General features: G+C 41.8%; 1 protein-coding gene across 2 annotated transcripts; it reads left to right on the top strand.

Annotated features, from left to right (window-relative positions):
* Nucleotides 1-26: 26 nt before the first annotated feature.
* Nucleotides 27-26926, top strand: ulk1b (unc-51 like autophagy activating kinase 1). 2 transcript variants are annotated; one of them, XM_037752909.1, is made up of 27 exons: nucleotides 27-686; nucleotides 1567-1659; nucleotides 2550-2591; nucleotides 6739-6771; nucleotides 8178-8214; nucleotides 9658-9831; nucleotides 11555-11628; nucleotides 12901-13002; nucleotides 14051-14109; nucleotides 14753-14835; nucleotides 15005-15055; nucleotides 15449-15540; nucleotides 15657-15822; nucleotides 16039-16093; nucleotides 16309-16395; nucleotides 16728-16871; nucleotides 16991-17139; nucleotides 17703-17962; nucleotides 18110-18312; nucleotides 19215-19336; nucleotides 19583-19708; nucleotides 20318-20502; nucleotides 20858-21042; nucleotides 22205-22323; nucleotides 22407-22564; nucleotides 23002-23137; nucleotides 23963-26926. In XM_037752909.1, exons 1-27 carry the CDS (start codon nucleotides 597-599, stop codon nucleotides 24016-24018), a joined length of 3081 nt encoding a protein of 1026 aa, XP_037608837.1. In that variant the 5' UTR covers nucleotides 27-596; the 3' UTR covers nucleotides 24019-26926. The 2 variants fall into 2 exon arrangements, with proteins under 2 accessions (XP_037608837.1, XP_037608836.1); XM_037752908.1 differs by having other exon boundaries at nucleotides 19212-19336.
* The last annotated feature ends 689 nt before the right edge of the window (nucleotides 26927-27615 follow it).

Genomic DNA, 27615 nt, shown 5'->3' with positions numbered 1-27615 from the left:
CCTCCTGGTCGTGACGTCAGAACCTACAGCTGTAGTTGCTCTGCGCATGCGCTCTTGTTGCAGAGGCTGGACGCCGTCTGCTCTGCTTTTGTCGGGACCATCGATGATATACGACTTTCCATCGAGTGCTTTTCCAAATTGCAAGACATTAACAGCACTATTCACAGTGTTTTTCTGCTTATAAACACTTGTTAGTGTGTTTTAAATCACCAGCCAGCGCTTGTTTCATCGTGTCCTGCTTCAAGAGGACAGAAGTGAGGATCTCCTGGATATATAAACAAAACGCAGCGAGCTGCTGCTTCTTTTTAAGGTGGCACGACAGAGACAGCTGCAACAACAACACTAACTTATCAACTCTGCGATGGAAACCACCGTGCAGCTTTGTTAGAGGAGTTAAATCTCCCAAAACGTGCATGCGAACATGAGAGAAGAGGACAGCTTGTTGTCAGGAAGGCAGCTCATGGCCAGTGGAAGAGAGGCTGAACATCTCTGCTGCTGCTGCTGCTGCTGCTGCTGCCTCGACTCCACAGAGGAGAAGGGTGTCCTCAGGCCTCCTGCTCATTTGTAGTATATAAAACCACATTTTTTGGCACAAAATGGAAACGGTGGGGAAATTTGAGTTCAGTCGGAAGGACCTGATAGGACATGGTGCATTTGCAGTCGTCTTCAAAGGCAGAAACAGAGAGGTGAGTGTGTTATTGGACCATCTGGTGTCTTGTTTTCATTGTACGGCCTTAAGAGGCCTGGCAGTACAAACAGGATGTGCCTTAAAATAACTGGCAGTTAAAGGATAACATGCTAAAATATTTGTTTTAAATGCATGCAGCAGCTTTTCTTAATGCACGGATAGTCACTTTGTGAGGGTCTTTATTGTTCGGCTGGTTTGCACGTACACAATAATGAGCACATTTTAATGTAGAGCATTTAGATATGTAGTGTTTGCATTACAAAGCTCCACACTGAGACCATTAATGAACATGTTGAAACGTGTACCTGCACCTGGAATGAAAAGGGTATCAATTATAATGGCTTTTGCAGTAATTTGATATAAAGCATCACATCTGCTGGGTACATTTAGGCCTGTAGCATCTTTTGTTGCTTCATTAGTAAATTGGCATACATATCATTTCATCCATAATGCAGATAATAACACATATTGCAATGCATATATAATACAATACATTCAGATATGCTGTGAGGTCAGAAAATAAAATGGACAAAGACCTTAGTAACCAGACCTTCTGGCTGATAGTCTCAGCAGGTGATAAGTAATCAGTACCAACTACCATTAGGGAAACCCCTCAAAGAAGGGGGGAAGCATAATAGACCATCAGTTACTGTAGTGTGGCAATAATATGATAACATACAAGTATTATAAATGTGCTAGAATCTGTCATTTTGTCAAATAGATTTGTCAAAAATGCAACTAATATGCTGTATGTACTACTGAAATTTGTACTGTATTGCAAAGACAGTAGATCTTCATATCCCATACATAGGCACAGTGTAACACATATCAAATGCTCCACCCCAAAATGATTTTGCATGCAATTTTTCCCTTTCTAGAAACACGACTGGGAGGTGGCAGTAAAGTGTATCAACAAGAAGAACTTGGCCAAATCCCAGACACTGTTGGGGAAAGAGATCAAAATACTCAAAGTAAGTCAGAAGCTCACAGAAAGTGTTGTTTTCACAGGAGTTTAATGGTTTCTAGTTATTACATTACACTATGTATTTAAAACATTATTATAAGGAATACACACGTGTGAATAAACAACAAATGTAGTGGTAAATCCTAGAGTTGTTCCGATACCGATACCAGTATCGGAAATGCATCCGATACTGCCCAAAATCTGGGATCAGGTATTTGCGAGTACGCCAGTCACTGATCCAATGCCAGGGTTTCAACCACCTTATTGCAAGCCCGATGACTCCCCACCAGGCCAAAGCATAAGGGCATTGTGTATTTTTAAGATGTTTTTTAAACTAAAATGTGTTATACAAGTAGCAAACTCAAAAGGAATAACTCAGTGCGTAGGTTGTCTGCTTAATGTTAACAAGTGTCGGTGTTTGCGGTCGAATAATAACAATAATAACTATATATGTTTTTTATCACGCTGGTATCGGATCGGTACTCGGTATCGGCCAATATTGCAAGTTCAGGTATTGGAATCGGTATCGGTATCAGAAAGGAAAAAATGGTATCGGAACATCTTTAGTAAATCACTATCAAATGTGTCACCTTGATATTAATACATTTTATAATGTGTTTGTTAGATCATTTAGCGAGTGGTGTGGTAATACAACATTGTGCTGTAGTGAACATTTCAGTATCTAGAGCTGGAAATGTTCCATATGTTAGAGTGAAATACGAGCAATGATTCAATATTGTTGGACATGTAGATTTCATAGTGAAAGTAAATGTTAAGTTTCCTGCAGACTACAGGGGGCCCTATAAGTGGACTGTACAAATCAAGTTGGGCATCTATTTACGTAGAAAAATAAGCATATACCATCAAATTATTGATTTTTCTCTTTAATTTCTGCAGGAGCTGAAACATGAGAACATCGTTGCATTACTGGACTTTCAGGTATGTGATACTATACTCACGAAGGGGTATCTAGATCATGTCAGTCACAAGTTGAGGCCTCTGTTTACATACATAATTATCACACCTCTTATCGTCCCAGTTTCCCCATCAGTCTACGCTCACGAAGTAGAGCAGATGGGGTTGTTGGATGTGTCTGTTCCGCATGACCCACTTCTGTCTAATGCAGCTTGAACAGTTTTTTTCCCCCTACTTGCTAAATGAGGCTTTACGTTTGTTTGTTCTAAAAAAGCTGTTTATTTTTCATGTTGTTCAGGCATGTTTTCCTCTGCTCTTCCATGTACAGCAAACACTTGTAAAGTTTCAGTAAATACTTCATGCCTTAGCGTTCCGTTGAGCTCAGTCATCGCGTGTGTTTACATTCTGTCTGCAGTCACGTGTGCAGATATAAATACCGGTATTAACCTCGTAGCTCACTGCCACACTAGACAGCTGTTGAATTTTTAATCTGATGAATAAGAATCCACAGTCACAGCCCAGTAGCTCAGTCTGAAAGTCACCGTGACAACACCTGCCAGATAATTTAGACAGCATGACCCTCTGCCCCGAAACAAATACACATCTTAACTCAGCAGGTGTTTCTTTTGTCTTCTCGGTCCACGGATAACACACCGCCATCTGGTTAAAAACACCTTATGTGGAGATTATTTTTATTGTAACATCTGACAAGACTGCGGTATTGTACAAAGACGTGTGTTGCAGAAATGTTGACTTAAAGCACATCTGGTTGCATTTATCGTGTCGCATTACTGAGGTATCTAGCTTTTTTTTTTAAAAATCCCATATGAAATCTTATATATGCTTATTAATTCTGGATGACACCATATACTGTAGGCTTCCTCACCTGACCCGGGGATTTGTTTTTATTGATTTAAGTTGACCTTTCATCCTTATCTTTTTACTTCCTCAGATGCCTTAGTCATCATGCAAAAAAGGTTACAAAAAAGTCATGACCAACGATGCATGCATTCATATGCTGAGCACTGCTAGCTGCTCAAACAAACCAGCACAGTCACTTTGTTTTGTTGATGGCAGATAGGGATTGATATGCTTTGCCCAAGAGCTCTTCGTCAGTAGTAGTCAGTGTATTGCCTACAGTAGATGATGATGTCAGCACGCCGCCAGTTTGGAGTAGCAGACATGAGTTAACGTACAGAACCAAAGCAATGTACTGCTGTGGACGGGGCAGGCAGCATAACGTATTTTAACCACCTAAAAGAAAGACCCATCTTAAAAAAACAATATCCATTTAAGTATATGCTATATTTAGAATATTTTCACCACTTAACCTTGCCATCAGACAGCTCTTTCCGACCGGGAACTGAAGCCGTCGTATCCATCTATGCTCTCGCCAAAATCACCAGAATCCATTGATAAAAAAACTGTATTTTTTTTTTTTTTTTCAATACGGGGGTTGCTGGTCTACCGCTGCCTCGATCTGTTAGTGTGCTATTACAGTATGTCTATGTCCACTCTAGACTTTGGGGAATCCGAAACAAACCACAGTCACACAATAACACAAACAAACTAACCGATCGAGGCAGCGGTAGACCAGCAACACCCGTGTTCTGCGAGGTAAAATGACAGTGGAGTCCGGTAGCTTTGGCGAGAGCATAGATAACGACTTCAGTTCCCTGTCGGAAACATGGACTGTATAGCTGTCTCACGGCAAGGTAAACTGGTGAAAATACTCTAAATGCAGTGTACACTTAAACTGATATTGACTTTTTTGGGGGCATGGCGACTGTCATTCTGAACACCCAAACTATCCCTTAAAGTAAAGTATTTGCAACCGGTTATAATGCCTCTGCTCTGCCCATGCAGAACTTAAAATGATCCCCCTCTCTTATCTTTACACTGACTCCCAGTGGCACCTCTCTGTCTGTGCGTTGAGAATAGTCCGAGCTGGGATCTAAGATTACAGGTTTTGGTGTTGCACAGCAGACGGTATAGATGTTCTGAGCAGGGAATCCTACCATCGAGCTATCTAATTAGGTCAGGAGGAAACCGAAACCAAACCCAAACATTGGGCACCAGAGAAATGCATTTACTTTGCTTTTCACATTTGATCTAATTCTCTTATCCGAAGTGACTTAAAAATGAGTTTGATTAATCGTGTTGTTCTAGATTATCCTAGAGTTACAGGCAAACACTAGTGTGACAGTCACAGCAACCGACATATTTTAGTTCCTATTTCTTAACAGGTTTTGAGCAAGAGCAAAAATGCCAAACATTCTCTTGTTCCAGCTTTGCAAATGCAAGATTTTGCTGCTTTTCTCACATGTTATTGTAAATTGTAAAATACACTTGATATTTTTAGTTGCAGCCCCTGATGTAATGTTATATTTTATACACATTTTCACTCATAGAGACACAGTTTCTTCCACCTTGCGAAACAGGAAATAGTGGCCACGATAGAAGTGACCAGTATTTCATAGCAAGTCATAGCATGAGATGAAGATAAACCTTCAACGCAATGTCAAACTTTTTTTTTATCTTAACAGGAGTTTGGTGTTGCAGCACCACAGTTTTGTTAGAGAGACAACCGGTAGAAACCAGATGGTTGTCTCTCAGACTGAAACTGACTGGCTGGCTGGTTGCCATCCAGCTTCAATAAAGCCAAAGACAACCAATTTCAAAAGGCCTGACTCAGCTGAACTATAGAAAACAGTCTGGCCTCTGACTGGGGGGATTCAACAAGATACTGAGGGAGGTCAGAGCGAAAGGCCGCAGTCATCTGTTGCCATGTGATAAGAGGGCTTCTTCAAGCAGGCTGGCAGCACTGTGTTTTCTTTTTCACAACTTCAGACAGCCTCAGACAGGCTGTCTGAGAGAGAGGAAAGTAGAGGAGAAATAGATAACGGATGTTAGAAAGGTTGCTGGAAGTCTGAATCCCCCAAATGTGCAATATTGAAAATGAGCCAAGTCGTTAGTACACTAATAGCTATTTATTTTTTGTTGGTGTTGTTGTGGGAACTTATGAGTTAAAGGTTTTAGGTTTCACTTTATAATGCTGTTGACAGCAGAGCCAACCATCTGATTCACTTATTGTTTTTGGCTCAGTATTAATGTAGCAGAGCACTGCTTTTCAAAGTCCAGAGGTGCGGGAGTCTGTGATAGATCCAGTTGTTCTTAAGTAGTATGTTTATGTACCAGGCCTGTTTATTGGCAAGAATCTGGCGATACGATACGTATCATGATACAGGGGTTACGATTCAATATATTGCGATACTGTAAGCAAGCCGATACAATACAACACTGCTATCTAGCAGTCACAGTCACAGTGCATGTAAACTATTGATTAAATCGCATTTTTGAGAATCAATACAGTATCACAAAACATAATATCACAACTGTATCGTTATTTTCTCACACCCCTATTATTAGAGGTGGGAATCTTCAGAGGCCCCACACAATACGATATTATCCCGATACTTACGATCTTATTGCGATTTTAAACATTTTGCGATATGCAGAGTATTACGAAGATATATTCTGATATATTACCTTTTTTTCAACTGCAAATTATGCCATTTATTCAACATCTATGTTATCTAATTAGATACAGTTTTCAGTCTGTTCATCACAGAGTTTTCATTCACATATCTTGAGGTCAGAGGTCAAGGGACTCCTTTGAAAATGGCCATGCCAGTTTTTCCGTGCCAAAATGTTGCCTAACTATGAGCATTATTTAGCAACCTTCCTTAACTCCTAATTTCTAGTTTAGCCCGCTACAACATTGGAAAGACAGAATAGCGGGCTGTCGGATTGTTAAGAGGTTAATAGTTTATATAATAAAAAGATTGATACTTGACGTCCGCGTAGCGATACAATATCCCCCACCCCTACGTATTATGTACTGTGCAATGCTTTGATATTAGCTCTTTTTCCTCTTTTACACTATATCTTGTATCATTCTTTCTCAAGCCTCAAACTGTTTTTTGTCTTTAGTCAGTTAGTCCTCAATTTTTCTGCAACCCTTTTAGGCGGTTGTGTATTTCTCCAATCCGGATCACCAGCTTTTGTTTGCTCGAACATGATGGGTGAGCACAAGTACCACCTGTTCCTTCCTTTGTCTGTCACTGACATGTGTTTGTTTACCCCCCACTCTTATCTCTCCTCTCTTTAGGAAACTGCCAGCTCAGTGTACCTGGTAATGGAGGTAAGCTCGCTGTGATGTCTGGTTTTGTTTGCTCAGCGCTGCATTGTCTCAGGGCTTTGCAGGCAGCTCTGGCAGGGCCCGGGCTATAATTAGCTGTGTCCTCAGGCGTCAAGGGGGGTAAATGGCCACCAGTCAACATCCAAATGCTGCTTGTTTTTTTTAACTGTGGCTTGATTCTATTTCCTTGGTGAAGAGCCATAAGTAGAATTTGTGAATCAGGTAACATTGGCCTTTGGACTAATGTTGTTTTTTGGTCCCTATCCGGCTACCAGGAAACAACACAGAGCTCAAACTGAATCAGTAATGTTCAACATAACCGTTTAGTTCTTTTCCTGGGACCAGTTTTAGTGACTGGCATATTGATCATTCCAGCAAGACAAGGCGAGAACTGTCTGTTATGAAAGCTCTTCTTGTTCTAACAACATAATTGCCCATGTCACTATGATAAAGTGTACGTATCATGCCTTTTTTGTATTGATTTTGTTCTTCTGTTAATGTGCTGTTTTACAGATAACATGCAATATTGTGTTAACACATTTGCTAGTCAAGCAGAAAAAGCTCGCTCAGACACAACTCCAGCATGAAAGTTAGCATGCGAAAGTGTCCGACATTGCTCGCCAGAGGCATCAAATCTCAAAATGTAGTGTCCACATTCACAGTGAATACTGAGAGCTGTAGTAAAAATTGAAAAGAATGTTTGGAAGCTGACTCTAAAGTTACTTTATTTTTTATTCTACATGTGCATCCCCTTTATCTTCCAGTGGCAGCACTAGCAGTAAAACAGCAATCAAACTGTATTAGTGAAATGCCAAAACCGACTGTGAAATTTGGTAAATACTGTCTGTTTGAAGGATACTTGCATCTATAAATACATGTAACAGTCACAGTTTATATAATTTTTCACGATAATGATGACACAATGTTCAAATTGTTAAGTATTTTTTAAAAGAGAGTTTGCTCTAAAGGTCATATATGCTAATCCAATGAAAATTCAGGTTAAAATCAGTATTGCAGAAGCAGAGCACAGATGTAAAATAGCTTGAAAGGGACATTTCGCAGACCTGTTCCGTTCGTTATTATCTGCATTGTTTCCTGCGTATCTCTGTATCTTTTAGACAAGGCAGCCTTTCAGAGCCTCGGCTTTTTAGAACACAGCTTTCCCGGGCTAATTTATATTGATGCTGGGAATGAGAGCGAGGATATAAATCTGTAAACACATCACTCTTCAGCAAATCACTGCTCTGATCTCGTTTGCTTTGTAGTCCCTTCAGAGACCGGGTGATGTCAGACACTTATTCACTATAGCTACACACATCAGCCCCCCCATGTTACCTGTGTTTCCTAATGTTATTCCTTTTCATCTCCCTCACTTTAATTTCCTCTCTCCTCTCTCTTTGTATTCCCAGTATTGCAACGGGGGCGACCTTGCTGACTACTTACACTGTAAGTACAATAATTCATCTACTAAAAGCTCCAGGTGCTTCTCAGTAGAAAAAGATAAAATCAATTGAACTGATGGTGAAATGTCATCTTTGTTGCGTCCTTGCTCCATGAAAAACAGTCTGTGAATGCCTCCCTCTCTTATCTAAAAGCCAAAATCGTAAATCATAACACTCACAATGTCCAACAGGAGAGTAATCTTACATTTTTTCTAGATTGAAAACACTACAAGCAATCAATAAAGACATTTAAATCGCAAAATGAACTCTTAAAAAAATGTAGCAAATATTCTTTGAGTCCTAGAATATTGATTTTTGGATAGTAAACTGCCAGTTAAGACATCAAATAGAAGAGGAAGCATTGTTTTACAGCTCTGTCTGTGCAAGAGAGCAAATAAAATGGAACAATTTTACAGTAAAATATACGCCCCAAGGCTGCCATTCGGGTCACAACCCAACTGTTTTTTAGGCTTCCTGTATAACCACAGGAAGCTGCTTTTTTATCTAGGGCCCTGAAGACGGAGACAGATTTGGTGCTTCAGTAACAGCTTCAGGAACTTTGGAGGACCTAAGGCTTAAACTAGACTTTGGCATGCAGGGTAATAAAACCACATAGAAACTTCCCTGCTGTATTCTTCTGTCTTCACACATAGAGTTGTGAGACAAACACACAACTATGTTAACAAACTGGTCATTAAAATAAAGTCTGCAATTCTGTCCAGGTTTACCACTCCTCATAAATTGCAGGGCTCTCTCAATAGCCGGTGCGCTCAACTCGTCTGAGGTGGGCTGTTCTCTGTCAACGTGGGCAGGGTGGGAAATAACACATCAGCCTCTGGCCGTCTGCAGACTAATTATAGCTCTGGCTGCTAACTTTGTCTGCCAGGTACCTAAATAGGAGGACCTATTCCAGTAATAATCTTTCACTGCCTGGTTAAAAAAAAGTGTTTCTGGATCCACTAGTCTCTGTGGTCAATGAGCAAAACTTTTTTTTTCCTGGCCCAAGTCAAGCCTGAGTCTGGCGTTAAAAAATCTGTTGGAAGGGAGGTGGAGCCGGAGAGAAATTCAAGACAAGGGAGGGACTCTTGCATAGAACCATACTCTACCACCTTGAGATGAGGGATATGATTGGAGGGAAGGCATAGACAGGGAGCAGGAGGTGGCAGTGGGGTGATGTGAGAGAACAGAGAAATATAAACACGTTACAGATATTTTTAGAGGTAAGACGAGATGTTCTCTTTTGTGCAACATGATCTGACTCCCAAGATTTGCTAGGAAACAAGTATGATTTGCATAGATTAGAAAATCTATGCAAATCATAGTCAGTCCCTATCTGTCTACTATCCCCCCCACCTTGTGTCCTACATCAGTAATTCATCAATTAAAAACATTGTACACCTAGTACCCCAAAGTTAGCTCTCAGTCAATTAACCTTGTTTCCCTGCAGCCAAAGGCACGCTGAGCGAGGACACTATTCGGGTTTTCCTGCAGCAGATTGCGGGAGCCATGAGGGTCCTACAGGGCAAAGGCATAATCCACAGGGACCTCAAGCCCCAGAACATTCTGCTCTCCTACCCGCCAGGACGCAAGTCGCACTCCAACAACACCTGCATCAAGATCGGTAGGTTCGACGGCGTGAGAGTCTGCGACCTGGTTGCATGTGCACATATTTTGCAACAAATTTTACGAGATTTGTTAACTTATATAGACATACAGATTTTAAAGAGGACCTATTATGCTTTTGTGCTTTTTCCCTTTCCTTTTGGTGTGTTATATATTTTTTTATGCATGTGAAAGGTCTGCGAAGTTACAAAAGTCCAAAGTCCACACCAAAGGAAGTTACTCTCCCCCACAGAAACACTGCTTCTGAACTACTGAAACGCCTCGCTTGAAGGCCCTTTTATTCTTCGTAATATGGTGATATCACCAAGTAACACATTTGCATAATACCTGCCTAGCGGCTAATTTGGCACACCCTCAATCAAAGCTAGTTAGAGCGGAGCTGGAATCTGAAGAGTTTGGTTCAGTTGACCAATCACAACAGAATGGGCTTTTCGGGAGGGGTGGCGGGGGGGGAGCTCAAACAGAGCGTTTGAAAAGAGTTACTGCAGCACAGCTGGTATGGAAAAAAAAAATAAAGCGTTTTTTGAACAGTAAAGCATGTAAACATGCTCTAGTAGAAATACAAAATACAAGTGTGCACCTAAAAATTTGCATAATAGGTCCTCTTTAATATTTCAGACGTGAGACTACAGCTATTAAAACCTGCATTAGATTTGAATAGGAAAGCACTAGAACCCTCTGGAGCCAAAAAAAAACATGGAAATCCCTACGTTTTTACAGACAATTGCAACAGGACCTAATTATGATTTCCCCAAGGTAATTGATTCCACCAAGATAATAAGACCAAACTGGTTAGAGGAAATTGATTGGATTATATATATATATATAGAATTTCACATTTTCCCTCAGCAGTGTTGGTAGTCTTCCTCTGATAAAATGCTGTGTCTGGGGGGGGCGAGAGAGAACCTATTCACAGATACATGAAGTGTCTCATCGGTTTTGAGTTTGGCTGATTTGACTATAAACAATGACGTCGGTTTAACAACAAGTAATCACCATAGTGGAAAGTGTCACGACCAAGTACAGAGAGAGAGCGAGCGTGCGTTGCTCAGCTGTTTGGAAACTCTGCTAATCCTTAAGCCTATTAATTCTTGTTCCTCTGGAGAGAATTGAATGCCTTGTGGGAGTGAAGTCTGAGCCCTCCCAGTCACTGCAGAATGTCATTATCCGCACTACTCTGGGAAAACTTGCACAGTCACACTAGCAAACAGACTGTTCGCACACACACATCCACTCATTGTACCTACATTGATGAGCATCCACGGTGGCAAAAGGGATTACCGAAAAATGATTGTGTTGACTTGTTAAATAGGCTGTGTGCTCAAGGATAGTAGGTATCTTTTGTTGATTTGATGTTTTAAAATTGAATCACATGAGTAATATAATGAGCAAACATTGTTTAGACTATTTTTTATCATCTATGTGCTCTACTGTACATAAAAACTCAACAGTACTTTTTGATTGGCAAGTGTTTTATTAAGCCATAACTCCCTGGGGGGGTGAACTTCAGTGCGATAATGCTGTGTTGTCATCAAGCTGGTGAAGATCTCCCTCTCAGCCATTATTGGTATTATAATGTTATTGGTTTTAAAAATAGATAGACCGTTCAGTTGAGAAAATGAACATTATGGATTTTTTTTTTCTGCAGCTTTTCTTTGGGAAGTTCTTTTCTCATTTCATCAGTTTATGAGTGTCATCATCTCCACGTTTTCTCTTTTCAGCGGACTTTGGCTTTGCCAGGTACCTTCAGAGCAACATGATGGCGGCAACACTCTGTGGGTCCCCTATGTACATGGTAAGCAGCACTCTTTGTAGGTTCTTCATAGATGACTTCTACGTTTTCACTCAGACCAGAGGTTAACAGTTCGGTATGAGCAGAGAAAGTGTCTGAATTTTTTAGTTAAATAATATAAGGATGCTTTGAAGGTGTCATTTTGGGAAAAAACACTATATTTTGATCAACGGTGCTCCGAGGATTTTTGGTGCAGATCACCGATTGCTTACCTTGCACGGCAGCTGGATTCTCACGTGATCTTGTGACATCACACCACATATCACACGTCAGGCTTCAAGTGATGCATTTGTGTCTGGCAAGCCAGTGCAAAGACCAATCACTGTCCTGTGAGGAGCTACTGCAGCTGCAGGCATGGCTTAGGTGTACGGAGAGGTGACTGTTCGTTCTCCTAAAGGGTTTAGCGTGGATGCTGCAATAGCATCAGTTAAATCAGAACTGGAGAGTTTTTCTTTATTGAAAGAAGAGCAAAGAACGGCACTGAAGGCTTTTCTTCTATGGAAAAGAGGTTTTCACTCTTCTCCCGACTGGCTCCAGTAAGAGTTTGATTGACAGATAGTTCATCCAATCACCTGCCAAGTATTTTTTTGAAAGTGTCCGCCCTTTTCCAAACAGTGTCCAATGATGGCTTTTCAGACGACCCATCTGGTGGGTCAGGTTTAACCGATCTCTGGAAGCAGTATCAGCCGATACCTATCACTGATCACGGGGTCTATTTGAAGCCTTCTATTTATCGTGCAGCATTATTTATTTATCTAACTATTCTTAAAAACATTCTATATATAGTATTGCAATTAAGAGATAAGAAAGCATCATGAACTGACAACTGTTTATTTTTTGACAGGCAACATGTGCAGCATATTCCACTCTCTCTCTTAAAGACACAACTCTGGTGAAGCAATTTTAGCGTCACATAGAGATATTGTCTGGCGTGTTGTGCGTCATCTGATCAGCTCTTTTGATTGGTCTTTATGGAGACCACAGATCCAACTATTTAGAACGAATATCGGCCGATAACGATTGGTGGCCAATCGATCGGAGCACCCTTAATTTTGATCATCAGTCCACCTGAACTTGATGATGGCTCAATTGCTTCTGTGATCATGTGAAAAAGCACAGCTCAGAGCTAGTACTTTTAATGTTACAGTGTTAGCTGAACACACTCTCTAAAACATAATGCAGCATGGGTAATAGTAACTTAATCATCTCATTAGTTTGTTCATCAATGACTTCCACCAATGTGTCACAATCTCACTGTTTTTTTTCCCTCACTAGGCTCCTGAGGTCATTATGTCCCAAAGCTATGATGCCAAGGCTGACTTGTGGAGTATAGGAACCATAGTGTTTCAGTGCCTGATTGGGAAGGCTCCTTTTCAGGTAAACACACTTTTACAATGCATGTTGTTTTTTTTTTCTCAATATGACCTGCTTCACACATAGTTACCTACTCTGTTATTTAGGGATGGGCCACCCACCATCGAAACTCCACAGACCAAAAAATGAACAATCATTAATCAGTCATTATGTTATATAGAATTTGCTGTTATTACTGTTTTTTTTAAGACAGTTACAAGCATATCTGTACAGAAAAATGAAAAGTAAAAAAGAATAATAATAATCTGGATTATTTAATGGCCTTTACGTGATATCTGTTTTGCCAAGTTAAGAGTATGTGAACAATATGCACATAAGTGTGCTTGCCATTTTGCACAAGATAATGAAACTGAAGCACATTTGAATGTGGGTCAAGTGATGGGAAAACATGCAGTAATTTAACAGAATTGAAGTGCATTAACACAAAAACTGTGCTGAATGATCCTTTAACATGTTTTCATCCTCGTCCAGAAAACCACAGTTCGTTCAGTGGGTTTGTTGAAAGTATTCAAACAGAACACTGTTTCTTCTCTCCGGATCATGTGAAAGATGAGCAAGAACCCAAACAAAAAAAACACCAATTTGCCTCGGCTAACTTGAACGATGCTGTGAAAGATTAATCACATTATGTATTCATAAACTATCTTATCTAAACTGGTCCGGCAGCATTTCTGAAACTACAATAAATCTTTATCCTCCAGGCAGGAAACAACCACATAAAAAAAACAGACAAGTAGTTAGTAAAAACAAATACATAGACAGGTCATATTACACATTAAATATACCTGTACTAAAATATACCATATACCAATCAGAGTCGCTTCACTCTTTGTTTCATTGACTGGCATGTTGTGTTGTTACACAAGTGATTGAACCCCAAGCCAGGCACTGTTAATGACTCGCCCCAATCTGTGCAATGGCAGCATACTGTGGCATAAAAATCTATTCAACTATAGTATGAAAAGGTGGTATGGCTGTGTGTGTACAATACACACGCTTACATTTACATGTTTTCTAACTTGTACATGTTTTTCTCTCTGCCCGTGTTCAGGCTAGCAGTCCCCAGGACCTCCGGCTGTTCTACGAAAAAAACAAGACTCTCAGCCCCAAGTAAGGAGTTACATTGAGACGGCAGCATGGTTATTTGTCATGTGATTAACAGATGTTATGGTAAAAGTGAAAAAACATAGTTGAGGTTTATCATTTTGTTCTGCTGCTGCATTTGTTTTCTAGATTTTGCTTATAAGAAATGAGAAACTTTGCTGCGATACATCTTCAGCATACATTAACGAATGCAAAGTGAAGCCCTGCCCTAAAGTCTTCAGAGAGACCCCATTATCGTGTTGCTACACTAGTGCTATTGAAGGAAAAATATAAGTATGCTTCCACAGAGATGCTGCCAGTAACGGTCATGCCAGCTGGGTCATATTAACAGTTGAACAGCAGTTGGTTTGCAGCATTGCTAGAGATGACAAGCCCCCCAATAACCTAGTCTTTTACAGCACAATGTCTGTAAAGGCTTCTATCACAGCTGCCTAATGAAACCACACTAATTGTGAAAGATGCCATGTGTTCTCAAAAGGTTTCAATTTAATTCCCTTTAGGTAACACAATTGGATCGCTTTTTTTTGGTTCCAGTATAAACAAAGAGTAAACCAAGTGCAGCTAAAAGTGTTGCTGTATCTGTATCTAATCAAGTTTTGTTGTTCCTGTACAGCAGCACACACTGATTGTGGTATGATTTTGTTTACAGCATCCCCAGAGAGACTTCAAGCCATTTGAGGCACCTGCTGCTGGGTCTGCTGCAGCGCAACCACAAGGACCGCATGGACTTTGGTTAGTGAACAGGGAAATGAATGAAACGGCCGACTGTACGGTGTTGATGCAGACACTACACTGATAACAGATACCTCTGTGTATGTCTGTATCGTACAATGCCGTACTGAAATGCTGCTCCACTTCACTGCCTCCCACTAATTCTATTTCCTCTTGTGATTGTTGGCAGATGAGTTTTTTTGTCATCCTTTCCTGGAGGCTAGCTCATCCATGAAAAAGAGTAAGTAACAATAAACAATAGACTTCTTATTATAGCTTGCCTTGCACCTATAATGTCTCACACCTTGAGTGTCATAAACATAAACCATACCACATTTTCTGGAAGTGAAAAACTTCACACCTCTTTTAAAGTAAAATATAACCCTCAAAATAATGCAAGATTTGAAATAATGTCAAGACTGAATTTTTCATCCTAATGGTACTCTTATTCCGTTATATGACTTGGCTCTATTACTTTTAATCAGCAAAACACCGTAGAATTATGACATAATATGTGCTCTGTGGGCTTTTCCTGTAAACAGACAAAGTTTCTGTTTACACTTTGTGGTTCTCGCCAAACCGCCTTGTGCGTTTCCTTGAGTCATCTTAACGAGTGAGTTGCATTTTGTTACAGCAACTCCTACTGTGCCCATGACCTGCTTCCCAAGCTCTGCATCAGCCAGCTCTTGTAGCAGCTCCTCCACCTCTCACCTCGCTTCACCACCGGTTCGTGTTTATTATTCCTGTTTTATTTTTAATGAAAGACGGCTTCCTCTTTCATTATTTATTTTGTGCTTTCTTTCTTAGTTAATCTCCTACTTTCTGTCTCCCCGTCTCTGCAGCAGTCTCTTGCTGAGGTTCAGCATTTGCGTGCCAAAGCTCTGACCTCCCCTACCCAGGAGGCCGCTGGTTTTCTCCTCAAGGACTCGTCTGGAGGTGGCGGCAGCAGCAAGAACTCCTCCTCCTGTGACACAGATGACTTTGTCATGGTGCCTGCTCACTTCACCAGTAAGATGACTTTTTTTCCCCCTGAATATCAAATACAGCTGTGTATAGTCCTAGCCTTAGCTCCAGCTCTGTAGGATTATTGCTGAGTAGTCATCGTTATTACATTTTTTTATAGACAAGGTTTTATATGGCATTTATAGCATTTCATAAGTTGGAGCTCTACTCTATCATCATTTCTTTCAGTCTCTGTTCTTAATGTTTTTCCTGGTTTTCCAGCGGGTGAGCTGACATGTGAGAGTAAAGTGCTGCCGGACAGCCTGATAAACAGCGGGTAAGGAGCAAAGATTGGTTATTCATAGATTCCCATTACCTGTATTACACTAATTTAACGTAGCTGTGTGACAGAGTTACAGAACACAGCTGGTAAAGGAGGATAGTTGACTATCCGTGATTACATTTATAGTAAAAGTGAGAACATACGTTGTATTCCTTTTCAAAATAGTACCCTGATAAAGTCCTGATGATGTGTCTCCTGTGTCCCATCAGCTCTCTTCTGGCTTCTGCTGGTCTGTGTAGCCAAGTCAAATCTCCAACACATTCACCTTCCTGCAGCGGGTCTCCAAGTCCTGTCAGGTAACGGCACAAAGCTGAATGTTTGGTTGAGGTGAAACATGTGGGAGCTGTGCAGCTCAGCTGGTACAGTACATTAAATTCCCTGATATCTGGTAAATTAATTTCCAGACCACACATACAATGTAATGTTTGTTTTTACATTACAGACACTGTAAATGTTTGACAGTATTGTCACTAACAGAATATCTCTTCTCCAAAATATTTGGTGTACTCATTCCTGTTGAAAGTGTTAAACGTGTCTGTATCCACACACAAACACACACTAATCCTCTCATCTCTTTGTCTAACCGTTTCCCTTCGGCACTCTCTGTTCTTCTCACTGTTGTTGGCAGGCCCAGCGAGTTCTCGGGAAGCAACTGTGGTGGTAGCTATGGAAACCATGGTCACTCATTGCCTATCCCAGTCCCCACCCAGGTCCAGAACTACCAGCGCATGGAGCAGAACCTCCATTCTCCCAAACAAGACGGCTCGCCAAGGTCTGTATCCACAAAGACAAACACACACACACACACACACACACACAAGTCCCACTGTTGCTCTAATGTAAATTTGTGTTTACATTTCTTAAATTGACTCGTGAACTTTGTGTTATTAGGCTGTCGACACCGGTGCGTCGTTGCAGCAGTGGAAGCTCGATGGGCTTTGCTCGGCCCGGACCTTCGCCGCCGTACGGGCAGGGAGCGGTCACCACCAATCGTAGGCTTTCCCTGGGAGGCGCCAGACCTTTCCAGCTCTCCCCTCAAGGTAGCTCAGAGGCTATACTCTTCACTTTACTTTCACAGATGCACATCACAGCTTTCTCAATAGTACTCTCTATACAATTAAACCAAAGAGGGATTTTTCTATCTCCAAAAAAATGTATAGACTAAATGGTAAATTGAGTAATCAAAAAAATAATCAAACAGAGCAATTAATTATAAAGTAATTATTTGGTGCAGCCCTAGAAAGTTGATTGGCTTGTTGTAGGTGGTGAAAATTCAACTGCAGACAAAGAGGGAAATACGGTTGTGGTTAGCATTTGCCAATGTTTTAGTTTTGTAAGTCATTGGTAGAGAAAATGAACAAACCTCCTACGTACACAAACACTCTCCTTCCCACCACCTGTTGCTCTCTAATTGTCTGCGCCTCATGCTGGCACACTCCCTCAGCTGTCTGGACATCCAGCAGGGCAGCGTGGGAGTTAGACAGGATTTGTCCATCTCCGCCGTCTCTTCTTGTTTTGTTGTCCTGTCTGGCATTTAATTTTGCGATGCCACCCCGCTGTCTAAAAGCAGCAACACTCTGACCTCCTTTCCTCTGTCCCACAGCTCCTCAGCACGCCGAATCCCGGCCCACTTCTCAGCAACACCCACTGCTGACGGGGCTGGGCACGCGGCTCCACAGTGCCCCCTGTTTGTTGGAGTGCGCCAGTGGCGGCGTCAGGCAGAAGATCAGGAAGCAGCACTCGGACCCGGTGGTGGCCCCGTCGGCAGGCCTGATGGCGCTCCGCCCTCTGCACTCTTCCCCCAGACTCAGTGAGCTGATGCAGCGTAGCCCCCTCCCCACCATCCTGGGCTCCCCGTCCAGGGTGAGTCAGCTCTGTGTGTGTTACAACAGAGAGAGAAGGGTTCGTGTGTGCTTAATTCTCTGGAGATACACAGAACAAGAAAAGACTACCAAGCAGTTTAAACAAACTGGTACCTCTCTCTCCCCTCCCTCTTGTCTCTCTCCTTAGGCCATCCCTCCATTTGAATTCCCCAAGCCCCCCAGCTCTCCGAACCTTGTGACCTTCCTGACACAACAGGGTTTGGTCATTGGCTCCCCTTGCAGCAGGACTGCCCCAGCGGAGCTCAGAGACGCAGGACAACAAGCGCTTACGCACATCACCCAGCCTGCCCACTGCATCCACAGACTGAATGATGATAAAGGCTTTATAAGGTTAGATGTTGTTTTCAATTTTTTTTATGTTTAGCACGCTGATGCTGTGTTATCCAGGAGGAATTGTGCACAGGATAGACAGGGAGTGTTTCTGCAGTTTAAAACAAACTGCTTTCGAGTAGTTTGTATCTTCTTCCTTCTTAAAACTTGCACTTTGTTTTTGAATTCCTTGCGTTTATCACATATTTAGCTTTTAGATACAATAGATACATTACATTGTAGAAGATCGGGAGATCTGTAGTATTTGGAGTGGATAGAATGGCTATTAATAATATATAATATAAAGGTGCTGAATGCAAGATCGGGAGCATTTCTATTGCCTCCGCGCTGCTCTCAACACGGCGACAGCTGAGCCGGTGGCTCGTAGCTAACGGTGCTAACAGTGAAAGCGAAGGCAACACTGCTGACAGAGCTAACAATGTTAACCTGGAAGGGGGCTACGCTTCCGCAACAGCGCTGTCAGTCGGGACCGCGTTATCAGCTGTAACCGCCGTATGAGAGCAGTGCAGAGTAGCAGCCTTGAGCTAGCCAGTGGGGCACGCTCTCATGCACTAAAAACTCGTGCGCGGCCGGCTGGCTACGTCAACAAAGCACGGAGAAGCTCTGATTACACCACACACATAGGGAGAGCGACTTAATTCTCTGCTCAGGTAGACATTACTCCTCTATGTCTTTCAAACATCTTGTTTGATGCTATATTAATGTTCTGGATATCGTATAGAGAACATTTACATATAGCTAGCAGGGAAAAAAGTAAGTAAATGAAGGAAGGAAATTAGCAGCAATTAAAAAAACAAAAAATATATATATATATTAAACAACGATATTCGCCTAATTCTTAACACTTTCTTTCCTTCCATGTTGCCTGCTCGGTGTCTCTCTTTCCTGTCTCTGTGAAGCAGGTCTCAGAGTGCAGGTCGTCTGTCCGACATGCTGCTGATGGCTGCATTTGGACCAGGTGGACCTGCGGGTGACCGAGGCAGCACAGAGAACCTGACCTCTGAAAAAGCCATAGACATAACAGGTAGGAACTCTTGTCGATTGATATCATCTATTTATCAAGTGGCCCATTCCAACGGTGTGTCAATAATATATAGAATGTGATACAATGCTATTCCAATTGAATCTTTTATTTCTATATTTTATTTATTTTTACAGAGAGAACTTCTTTAAAATACAGTCTAGCAGTTCTTGGTCTTTATTGGAAAATAAAAATGGTCAGTGATATATCCAGCCTTACCTTCACTCTTTGCTCTTTTCTGCCCTCTAGTGCCCCCCGGTGGTGGGGGAGGCTTTGCACCCGGCTCCATCAGCCCAGCACAGGTGGTTTTCACTGTGGGCTCTCCTCCCAGTGGCAGCACCCCACCTCATACCTCCAGACAGAGGAAATACTCAGGTAGCAAATGCGCATCCTAACACGGCTAAATACCAGTCATTTATCTCCATATCCCCTCTGTGGCGAGCAGGAATCAAATTGCACTTGCGCAGCTGCATTAGTATTACGCTCTGCACATCACACAACATAGAGCACTGGGGAAGCTATTACTTTCATTTTCTGTGATGTGGAAACTTAATTAAATGTCACGGAGGTGAGCATAAAAGGTTGGTTTTTCTTTTCTTTTTCCATTAAGCCCAACTGCGGAGAGATGTCACTACATTTAGGGGGTAATAACCCAAATGACTGTTTTTTTCGAAAACACACAATTTTCCAATTTGTAATTGGCACTTAGAGTATTTGTGAAGAGAAAAATTCACGTAGCCGCAAGCAGATGTCGATCATTAACTGAAACACGTCCCCACTTAATACACGGGTGAATGCCAAAAACAACAAGCATCATAGGTGGTAGAAATGCAATCCACACCTGTTATTTGAATGCATTTATTAATTGCTGTCTGTTTAGATGTTGCTGTTTATTATACAGCAATGAAAATGCATGTATGTGTGCATTTAAATAAATTAGATATTTACATTTTTTTTTTCCATCTCTTCTTCTGACTCCTGCAGGCTCGTTCACGTCAGTCAGCCCCGCAGGCTCCTTCACAAGCCGCTACCCCCAGACAGGCGCCTATCTGGATGGCTTTGAGGCTCCCTCCAGTCCTCGCTACAGCTTCACTGATCCTATCACAGCCAACATGGGCGGTCATGTAACCTTTGAGGCTCCTGAGCTGCCTGAGGAGACGCTGATGGAGGTGAGAAGCAGGATTTTTATACATGGCTTGAAAAAGGAGTCGTCCCTTAGATCTTGTGTATTCTATGTATTTATGCAGCAATGACTTCTTTTGTTTTGTATATCAATCAGGGGTTCCTTCTTACAAAACCTTGATATGAATAAAATTATAGTGTAGTTGAAGGGACTTAGGTGGCCAAAGGTGGAATCTGAGTATAGAATAAAGAAATGCATTCTCCTGTTAATGCTTGTGTTCATTTCACCAATGCAGACTGAATCAGAAAATTACAGTCTGGTGTTTCTAAATTATATCACTAAACCATTTCCCTTTCCCTCTTTCTCTATCTACTCCTTCCCATCTCTCTGACTGAGTGCAGCAAGAGCACACAGACACCGTGCAAAGCCTGCGTTTCACGTTGGATTTCGCCCGCTGTCTGATGGAGGTGGCTGGAGCCCGCGGGGTCGCGACGTTGGCGGAGCAGGCGGACTTTTCTCATCCCTCTATCCTTCAGCCGCAGAGCCTGGTAGCAGATCAGATAAGCTCACTGAGCCGAGAGTGGAGGTAAGGCCGTATCAGTCAGCCGCGGCTGTGAGTCTTTTGTTGATGGCGATGATACCGTTTATCCAGTTTGGATAGAAAATTGTTTCAATGTGCTTCATGTTTGGGGAAAAATGAAAAATAACCTTGGGGATAAGGTTTTTTTTTTTTTTAATGGAGCCAAAACATCTGTCAAGTCAAACTTTCAGTTGCAGTTAGCAGATTTGTAGAGCCTACTCAGGAGTATTGACTGAAGTATGTCAAAATGTATGCTGCTAGGATTTGTAAGCTTGAATGCGTTTTGCAACCAGAACAAACAAAGACACGCTGACATAAATACAATAAACTCAGAGAGTGGTGGGTTGAAGAGTTGAGGTGCAGAGAAGGAGAAGAGGAGGAGATTTCATGCCTTCTTAAAGGACCAGTGTGTAACAAGTAGGGGGGATCTGTATGTTTTCTTTAGTGTATAAATCACCTGATAATGAGAATGGTTTTGTTTTCGTTACCTTAGAATGAGCCGTTTATATCTACCATGGGAGCGGGGTCCTCTCTCCACATAGTCCGCCATGTTTCTACAGTAGCCCAGAACTTTTCGTGCTTGGGATGGAGTCGATAACGTTACTCGCTCCCGTCGCCGCCGCTCTTTCTCTCTTGCTTCACCACTCACTTCCCACGTACACACACTACACACTGGCTCTGCTCCAAATGGCTCTAGAGAGGGCCATTCGCGTCGGCAAATGTAGCTCTCCCAACACGCTTGGCACACGGGAGAGGCTTCAGTTGGATGCAATCTCCTCACCTCACCGCTAGATACCGCCAGATCCCGCCAGATCCTACACACTGGACCTTTAACACAATTCAGCTGACTTTGATAATGGGGAACGTGTTATTTAATGAGAAAAACTCTGGTCTCTCAGGACTCGATAAGGACGGTTGGTCAGATAGATTGTCTGCACCATAGCCAGTGGTTGCATTTATGTTTTTCTTACTTGTAATTGTCACTGTTGTGACTTTTTGTTGCATAATTGCCCATACATCCACATTACAAATCTATCTATCATACCGATATTTCACTGTCTTTCATAATTGAATGCTATTGTTTGTATTTCATGTCTCATTTGTCAATTTATAATTGAGTCCTAAGTACTGTGTGTGCATGTGTGTGTGCGTGTGTCTCTCTCCTCAGTCATGCAGAACAGCTGGTTCTCTACCTTAAGACTGCAGAACTCTTGTCCACCGCCTTACACACAGCCATGGAGCGAGTCAAACAGGGCAAACTCTACCCATCCTCGACGGTCAAGCAAAGTATGAGCTATTTCGTCTTGTAAGGAGGGGAGGGTCTTGTTAATGGCAGCGTATTAAAATACCATTTCTGTCCATATATACAGTCGTGAAGAGGCTGAACGAGCTGTACAAGTCCAGCGTGGCGTCCTGCCGCGCGCTCAGCACCCGTCTGGAGCGCTTCTTTTCCAGGAAGCACCGTCTAATGGACCAAATCACCTCCATCACGGCTGAGCGGCTGCTGTTCAGCCACACTGTGCAGATGGTAAGCCAGGGGGATAATTACACAGTTGGGAAGCAGAGAAGGAGATGGGGGGTTATTGACCAGCAGGCCACAGCATAATCATTCAGATACTGTGTGTGTGAGGGCATCCAGCGAATAATTAGCTCTAGCATTTGTTGCCAACCTAATTGCAAAAATATAGCTTTTTAAATGTAGGCTCCAAGCATTTGCTCTCAAATTATTGCTTTATGGTCACAGGAATATTGTAAGGCCGCTAAAGTAACTGGGTTAATTAGAGTGCTTATGTAGAGTAAATGGCTAAAAGGTAATCCCATATGTGTATAGTAAGAGAGCAAGGAAAGCAAAAGTTGATAAATGAATGCTTTACTTTTTTTTGTGTGCTTGAGATCCCAGCAGCATTATATTGATGTTAATCAAGACAAATGTATATTAACTCAAGCGTCCGGGTGTCATCTCAGGTTCAGACTGCCGCACTTGACGAGATGTTCCACCAGGGGGAAGCGTCAATACTGCGTTACCATAAAGCTCTCCTGCTGATGGAGGGCCTGTCTCTGCTGCTCACTGAACAGGACGACATCCTCAGTGTTAGCAAATGTAAGTATGTCTGTCAGCTCATTTCGCAAAAAAGATGGGATGTCATCACTCAGCGTCAGCACCAAAGTTTGGTGTACGATGTTCCTGCAGCTAGAAAAACATTTTAGGACTATATTTTTAAAAACAATTTTATATTAAGATTTTCCCTTGATTCAGAATGTTCCATCTATACAGTGATAAAGTAATATTTTGGCTTGTTTATCACTGTATAAACACAGTGACTGTATATAAGAAGTGGACGTAGTAGTCACCGTGACGTCCCGCATTGGTTGGTTGACTGCCGTTTTGAAGCCTCGACTCGAGAGGATTGGGTTAAGTACAACCGAACGCTGAACAAGCCATTTTCAGGTGCCCAAAATGTTAACGTTAACTATCATGAACTGAAAACACACTGTGAAAGTGTCGTAAGACGAAAACACGGACAAATCCTAGACCGGACAACGCCGTGGTAGCGACCTGTCAATCACAAGGTAGCCACGCCCTAAAGCATCCCCTGCTTTATGGTCTATTTGACTCTAACTGGGACCATAATTTACTAAATGAACATCATGCTGTATTAAAGTAGACTTGAAACTAGCGATTGAGACCATAAACTCATGTTTACAATGTTCACTGAGGTAATAAATCAAGTGAGAAGTAGGCTCATTTTCTCATAGACTTCTATACAATCAGACTTCTTTTTGCAACCAGAGGAGTTGCCCCCTCCCTGCTGGCTATTAGAAGAAATGCAAGTTTAAGGCACTTCCTCATTGGCTTCACTTTTCAGACCCGGTGGTTGACCACTGGTTGACCCCACTCACTGTCTTTTCTCCCTCGTGTCTGCAGGCAAGGAGTGCATTGAACGGCGCCTCACAGCTTTGCAGTCAGGACTCTGTGTGTGAGAGTCCCTACGCTGCTTCTCGGAAGCGTGGATATGATGTCAGTCATTTTGCACCCTGCACATTACCAACAAAACCAAATCTCCTGACACATCTCATGGCTTTCACTTTAGTTTTCACAAGAAAACCACAAGGCTTCAGTTTCCCCTGAACCTCCAGATGCTTGTGCGCTCCAAATGGCTTTGCCATTCATCTCAAGTTCTGGACAGCGGCAGTGACTTCACTGAACACTGAACTCTAAACCAGTGTTGGACATGAAGCACGTGTGCTCTTGTCTGTGTGAGAGGACTTGAAAAAGGGTGTTTGTTGCCAAGAAGGAGATTCCCCTCACAGCAGTTATATTGCCAAGTAGTCACATACCCACACACACAATACTTATCTCAACATAAACAGATAGCGTTTTAAGATGTGCAATAGGCAACTTTATAGACAAAATGTTATCTTTTACCAAGACCAGTAGCTGGAGGGAGAGTACAGTGTCCTGCTGTACACCTACATACAGTAAGGACGTGTGCTGACGAAGGGCGGGAACGGCCAAGTATCATTCTCATCAGATGTATGTTCGTCTTTTACCCCTTGTTTGCTTTCCTGGGTTTCTTTTTTTTCTGGTATTTATCTAATTGTTACTTGCTTGCTGAAGGAAAGTTTGAATAGCAATGCTACAGTTGGTGGGTGGAAGCGCATACAAGTACTATTACAAAACTGTTGCCAAAATTAAATGTAGTTTTGTTTTGTTTTGTTTTATTTAAGGTAACTATGCTGGTTTAGAAAAAAAAAGATCCCTGTGTTTGACACTTTACTGATTCTGTACTTGCTTAATGTTAATGTTCCATCATTGAAACAATGATGCAATAGGGATTTTTATTTAAAAATGGTGGCTGGTATTAAAGCAACAGGCAGAAAATGGGTCCATAAAACACTCACTAACCTACTGCTACATGCAAAATATAGCTTTTAATTCAACAGGGACTGAAACTGGTCTGTTAGCATCCCTGATTACGATCATGCTGCAATAACCTGGGATGTATTTTTTCAGGTATACAGAAGCTTAGGTGCTGCTGTTGCTGGTAATGCCTTCACACGATTCCATATTCTGTCTGATTTATAATGTCATCAATCAAATCAATCACTTTGGAGTTTAGCAAGTATAATCAAATTTGAATGTAGGGCTGACGGAAGAGAGTCTTAGGCCCAGTGTTACTAAAATTTAAGTTTATCCCGAGGTTAACGTCTGAATATTTTTTGCACTGTTGAAGTACTGTATAGGACGATCGTGAGTGGAACATGCTAAACGTGTCCAGTTCTTTTTTTTTTTGTAGATACCTTGGCAGATTTGCTTATTTAGGGATTTCTATTCCATGCTTTTATTGCAGTTTTTTAGTTGTATTATAGTTGCTGTTAGATGTGAGAATGCTGACACAGATGGTATAAGCTATGACACCTTAGAGAAAGATTTCTTTAAAAAAGGAAAAGAAAAAAAAATTGCTTTACATTGAAAAATGATTCAATTGTGTTGTGTTTCGGTTTCAGAGTAGTCAGTGGGTGGCGATTGTGTTTGATTTTTGAAAAGTGACCTGTTTGATTTGGAGTGCTAGTTGAAAAATATGTATTTTTCCTGAAATATTTGTGTATTGTTGACCTTTCGCCACATATCTCAACAGGGTATCTTTTACTCCACCTTAAATTGTGGTCCGATGGGAAGGGTCTACTTTGGTTGGTGTCAAAGAGAAGCTTGTGTGCATGCATGCATGCATGTATGTGTGAAATGATGTTTGATGTCTTAATGGACAGTGGGATTTGTTCTGTACAGAACTAACGACATTGCTCTGCGACAAGATGTGAGCAATTTGAGGACCCTTTCTTTTCCCATGAGGTGTATTTCCTCCTGCCTTTTTTAAGTTGAGATGGTGACATATTTTTAGAATACGGTTTTGATGTATGGCCATGGCTGAAGATAGTTTACGCTGAGATTTTTTTTGAAGCCAATATAGTAGCATTGTCAGCGGAACAGAAAGGAGGAAAGGTTTTTTTTCTATGTGAGGATTTCTCTAAATATACATTATTTGCTTTGTGGCCTTTTGTCTGAATTTTTTCTGTATTTTTTTTGTATGTATTATTCTACTGAGAGCAATCCTCCGCGTGTGCAATGTTTGTTTGAGTGTACATTCCTAATATCGACACATCCACAGCCTCTCTCTGTCTCTTACACATGCTGTTCTTTTTCAGATAGCAGAAAGTGATGACATTTTACCTTTTGTAAAACTGATGCATGTGTCACTTTTTATCGTTCCCTACAATCATTGCTATCAGCCACCCTAAAACGATGAGTATCTGGGGTCTAGGAGTCAAATGAAAGATAATTTGTGCAGCCGTTGAAATAATTAGTACAGCAGGTTGGTGTAGTAAGTACAGAAACAGTGCCATGCTATGACAAGCCTGTGTCCACTCTGCTGAAGTGTCCTTGAGCTAAATACTTACTCCCGACCAGCTTCAGGGCTGCTGTTCAAAGTATCACAGAAAGATAAAATGAAGTGTAACGTGTGCACTCCCATAATAGAATCGTCGGTCATTGATTTTGATTATTCTTTTTGTATGTTTTGCTAAGAACATACCTGAATGTTTTCATTTTTGTGTTTACTCATTCTGTATTACCTGTAAATATTGTAAATTAAGTTATTGTTGTTATTGTATATATATGGCGCAGCGGGCATGGAGAGAACAGTACCATACCACCCATACATTTCCAAAGAATAGGCCTTCTGCTGATCTTCCATATTGTCTCTTTACTGTTGCAAACGCATTTTAATGTTGTCATATCTATGACAGACACACTATCTCAGTGTCCCTGTGTGTGATGTAACCTTTACTGTTTGAGTTGCAAAATGAATAAAGACGTGAAAGGAAAAGGTAATTTGGCCTAAGATGAAGTGCCTTTGCTGTCGTGACACCTCAATTTGCGGGGGTACACATTTTCTGATCCCATCAGCCTGAACCTGAACTTATTCATTAAAACCTCACCATGCTCAGAAGAATCCAGATGACAATTTAACAACCACAAGTATTTGTTTTCCTCATTAGTCTCCCTCCATAGCTATAATGTAGTTAGGCTGGCAAGGCGGGTAGAGCAGCTGCCACTGCTGCTGACCTAGTAAACCTGCTGCTAAGACCAATTAAACTTTGAGACTTAACTATTTAAAGGAACATAAATGGTCTGGCATGGTTCAGACAATTTAGCAGCCTACAAGTCACATACTCAACATTACAGCTGGTCATTTCCTTAAAGGGACCGTTTGTAACTTCTTACACGTATAAATCACCCAGGTCGGTGCCCCATGCGCGCTCGCGTGTGGCTACGCTGTTCAGACAAGACTCCCAACACAAACTACACGGAGGCACCAAAACCGCAAAGTTATATCTAGTGAAGCCCGTCTTGCAAAACAGTGTTGCCGTGGTCCGAGGACACGGGGGAGACCGTAGAGTGTCCGCTGTACTCTGCTCATCTGCCTGCCTGCTTGCCTGCACTCAGCTCGCTCCACGCGCACACTCCACACTGCAGAAGACTTCGTAGCGCTGAGAATATCTAGTAAATGTCCAGTGGAC

Source organism: Sebastes umbrosus, chromosome 19 (assembly GCF_015220745.1).
Source record: "Sebastes umbrosus isolate fSebUmb1 chromosome 19, fSebUmb1.pri, whole genome shotgun sequence".
NCBI classification, from domain to species: domain Eukaryota; kingdom Metazoa; phylum Chordata; class Actinopteri; order Perciformes; family Sebastidae; genus Sebastes; species Sebastes umbrosus.
This window is presented reverse-complemented; position numbering and strand designations above follow the sequence as displayed.